At 31.5% G+C, this 4,074-nt stretch overlaps 1 protein-coding gene across 1 annotated transcript in view; it reads left to right on the top strand.

The window, feature by feature from the left end:
• The window catches only part of pi4kaa (phosphatidylinositol 4-kinase, catalytic, alpha a), a 52,909-nt gene that overhangs the window by 39,736 nt on the left and 9,099 nt on the right, over positions 1-4,074 (top strand). The window contains exons 42-45 of the mRNA XM_016567581.1: positions 1,415-1,468; positions 1,563-1,683; positions 2,450-2,579; positions 3,521-3,591. Of these exons, the coding sequence (XP_016423067.1) occupies positions 1,415-1,468; positions 1,563-1,683; positions 2,450-2,579; positions 3,521-3,591 (376 nt within the window). The remainder of the gene's footprint in view (positions 1-1,414; positions 1,469-1,562; positions 1,684-2,449; positions 2,580-3,520; positions 3,592-4,074) is intronic.

Here is a 4,074-nt window from a genome sequence, read left to right as displayed (position 1 = left end):
TTTTTTTTTTACAATGTAAACTAGCAGTGACAATTCAAATTAATTTTAATAAATATTTTAATTTTTATATAAATATTTAAAATTACATTTATAGTGATAATAGTTCATTAAAATAGTTTAATAAATTATTCAAATAATTACATTCCATAAGTTTCAGTAACTAAATGTTCGTTAGGGTTTACACTTTTTATTACCAGTGAATTCACTTGACTTTTCAAGTCATCTGTGATTACATTTTCTTATTTATTTTTTACTCCCAAAGAGCAGTTTCTACCCAACAAATATTTTAGAGATAGAAAAAATGATCAATTCTAAACATTTCCTTGAATTTTTTATATTAATTCCCATGGCTTTTCCAGGTCTATAAATCACACTTTTAAAATTGCAATTTTTACCCAATCAAATATTTTAGTTTGAAATATCTAGAAAAAAAAGTAAGTCCTTGAAAAATCCTTGACTTTCCCATGACTTCTCCAGGTCTAGAAATCACATTTTTCAAATTGCAGTTTCTGCCCAATAAAATATTTTAGAGCTGATGTAAATAGAAAAAAAAAATTATAAACATTTCCTTAACTTTTTAATATTTGTAAAATATTTTAAATATTAATTCCTATCTTTTAAAATTGCAATTTTTACCCAATCAAATATTTTAGTTTGAAATATCTAGAAAAAAAAGTAAGTCCTTGAAAAATCCTTGACTTTCCCATGACTTCTCCAGGTCTAGAAATCACATTTTTCAAATTGCAGTTTCTGCCCAATAAAATATTTTAGAGCTGATGTAAATAGAAAAAAAAATTATAAACATTTCCTTAACTTAAATTTTTCCAGGTCTAGGAATCACACATTTCAAAAAGCAATTTTTACCCAATAAAATATTTTAGAACTTGAATTTTTAATGTTTGTAAAATATTTTTAATATTAATTTCCATGACTTTTCTAGGTGTAGAAATCATGCTTTTCAAAAAGCAATTTCTACCCAATGAAATATAATAGAGCTTGATATAACTAGAAAAAAGTTTTCATTGACATTTTAATATTTGTAATATTAATTCCCATTACTTTTCCAGGTCTAGAAATCATGCTTTTAAAATGTCCTGCTTAATGCTTCAGCTGAGCAATTAACTTGCTGTCAATCAATATCAGATATTTGTCAGCATTTATGCATTTAGCTACAGTTTCCACTGACGTAATTAGACTTTCACAATTTTGATCATGGAAAAAAATGACACTCATATTGTTTTAAACCCATATGACTTTTTCTTCTGTGAAACACAAAGAGAGGTGGGTTTATGATTTAAACTGCACAAATGTGTCATAATAGCGATCCCCATCTTGCTTTATTCCGCATGTGAGGAAGAGAATACATTTTGTCCATTATGTTTCTGTGATTTCTGACTTCTGACTTCTCTTACAGGATGCCATTTTGTTTTACATTCCTCAAATCGTTCAAGCGCTGCGGTATGACAAGGTGAGGAAGAGAGAACCGTGACCTTTGCTGAACCCTTTTTCTTAACACAACAGTGGTTTGGTCTGACTCACACAGCCCTGGGCGTTTTTGACAGATGGGTTATGTGCGCGAGTACATCCTGTGGGCCGCACAGAAGTCCCAGCTCCTCGCTCATCAGTTCATATGGAACATGAAGACCAACATCTATCTGGACGAGGAGGGCCATCAGAAAGATCGTACGTAACCTGCTGCCGAGTTCAGTCTGAATGTGTCCGGTTAGTTAAATTAGTAGTTCGATTAGTCTGATTACTCCCAATTATTGTTCAAAGGTTTGTTTTATTGCTGCTTTTGTACATCAGGGATGCATTAAATTGATCAAAAGTGACATTTATAATGTTACGAATGATTTCTACTTCAAATAAATGCTGTTCTTTTGAACTTTCTATTCATCAAAGAATCCTGAAAAATAAAATGTATTCCACAAAAATAAGAAGCAGCACAACTGTTTGTGTAGTTTCAGTAATGATGCTGAAAATTCAGCTTTGACTCACAGGAATAAATTACATTTGAACATATATATTCACATAGAAAACATTTATTTATTTATTGTTTTTACTGTGATTTTGATCAAATAAGTGCAGCCTTTGTAAGGCAGAAGAGAGTTTCAGAAACATTTAAAAAAATATTACTGACCAGAAATGTTTGAATGGTAGTGTGTGGAATCGAACATAATTTACTGATAAGAAGGAGTCTGAGATTATTGTGTACAATGTAAACATGAACATGGACACCTGTGCTAATGCTGTTTAGAAATCAAAAGTGGGAGGTGGCTCTCTGCATGTCAATCATTTTTCATGTTCCAGTGGCAGTTCATACAGCGGTGTATATAAGCAGGAAGAGAAAATCTCATGTACAACATTTATGGTAACCCATTAGGTTTAGAATGATATTAGATGTTATGGCCAGGTGTTTATTGAGTGCTGGGTTTGTGTTGTGCTTCAGCGGACATCGGTGAGCTTCTGGAGCAGATGGTGGAGGACATCACACACTCTCTGTCAGGCCCCGCTAAAGACTTCTACCAGCGCGAGTTTGACTTCTTCAACAAGATCACCAACGTCTCCGCCATTATCAAGTATGCTCAATGATATTTCCAGCACATCTGAGCTCTCTTCCAAACACTAGTGACTGCCTACAAAGTCAGTTGCTTTCCTAGGCGACGTCCTAACTGAAATTGAACTACATAAAGCAGCTATTAGAAATAGATTTTTTAAATATAATTTCCTTCAACTCCATCTGCCATTATTTATTTACTGATTTTGCAGTGCATTCTGGGATTGCGCTATACCTCAAGGATGCATCTTAAAATATACATTTGATTAAAATAGGTTTTGGAGTTGACGAAAAAACTAATTAACTGAATCATAAATGTCAAATTAAACTCACTTTAAATTCTGAAATAAAAAGTCCAAATGAAACATTACAAAAAAAAAAAAACATTTTATTTTTATGCCTGCATGTCATGACTTTTCATGAAGTTTTTACTCACAAATAGCAATTTCTATCGAATAAAATATTTTTATAACTAGAGCTTGACATATCTACAAAAAAAAAGCAGCTTTTACATATGAAGTGTGCTTTTAATGCCTAAAAATGTTGTCTAAGTAGGCAGCGATTTGTTTGGATCGGAAATGAAATGATCTAGAGCTTTTTTTGCATTGCTGTTCACCAACTGTACCGCTGTTCTTGTTTTCCAGGCCTGTTCCAAATCATCGCCCATCTCTAAACAAATTTCATTTAAAAATTAATTTCAAACATTTTAGTTTAAAATTTAATGTAAAAATGATTTCATTAAGGGTTAATTATTTAATAAAGGGTGAGTCCAAGTCCTATTTTGGCACAAAATTAGAAATTACATGTTTGTTATTTACATTATTTTGTTGTTTTTTAGGTATTATTATAACTAGATAATAAAATTAAAAGTAAGATAAGCTTCATTTTCTTTACATAAAATATATTTTGAATGTACTATAAGTAAAATGAACAGAAACGAAAGCATGCTGTTCTTGTTTCCAGGCCTGTTCCTAAAGGAGATGAGAGGAAGAGAGCGTGTCTGAAGGCGCTGTCAGAAATCAAAGTTCAGCCAGGTTAGCAATCGGTCAATTTTGTCAATTTTGTCATAAGAGTAACTAAGCTTTAAAAATAAGTAACCCTGGACCACAAAACCAGTCATAAGGGTCAATTTTTTGAAATTGAGATTTATATATCATCTGAAAGCTGAATAAATAAGCTTCCCATTGATGTATTGTTTGTTAGGATAGGACAATATTTGGTCGAGATACAACTATTTGAAAATCTGGAATCTGAGGGTGCAAAAAAAAATCAAAATATTGAGAAAATCACCTTTAAAGTTGTCCAAATGAAGTTCTTAGCAGTGCATATTACCAATCAAAAATTAAGCTTTGATATATTTATGGTAGGAAATTTACAAAATATCTTCATGGAACAAGATCTTTACTTAATATCCTAATGATTTTTGGCATAAAAGAAAAATCAACAATTTTGACCCATACAATGTATTTTTGGCTATTGCTACAAATATACCCCAGCGACTTAAGACTGGTTTTGTG

Source organism: Sinocyclocheilus rhinocerous, unplaced genomic scaffold (assembly GCF_001515625.1).
Source record: "Sinocyclocheilus rhinocerous isolate Xijiao unplaced genomic scaffold, SAMN03320098_v1.1 scaffold2207, whole genome shotgun sequence".
Lineage (NCBI taxonomy): Eukaryota > Metazoa > Chordata > Actinopteri > Cypriniformes > Cyprinidae > Sinocyclocheilus > Sinocyclocheilus rhinocerous.
This window is presented reverse-complemented; position numbering and strand designations above follow the sequence as displayed.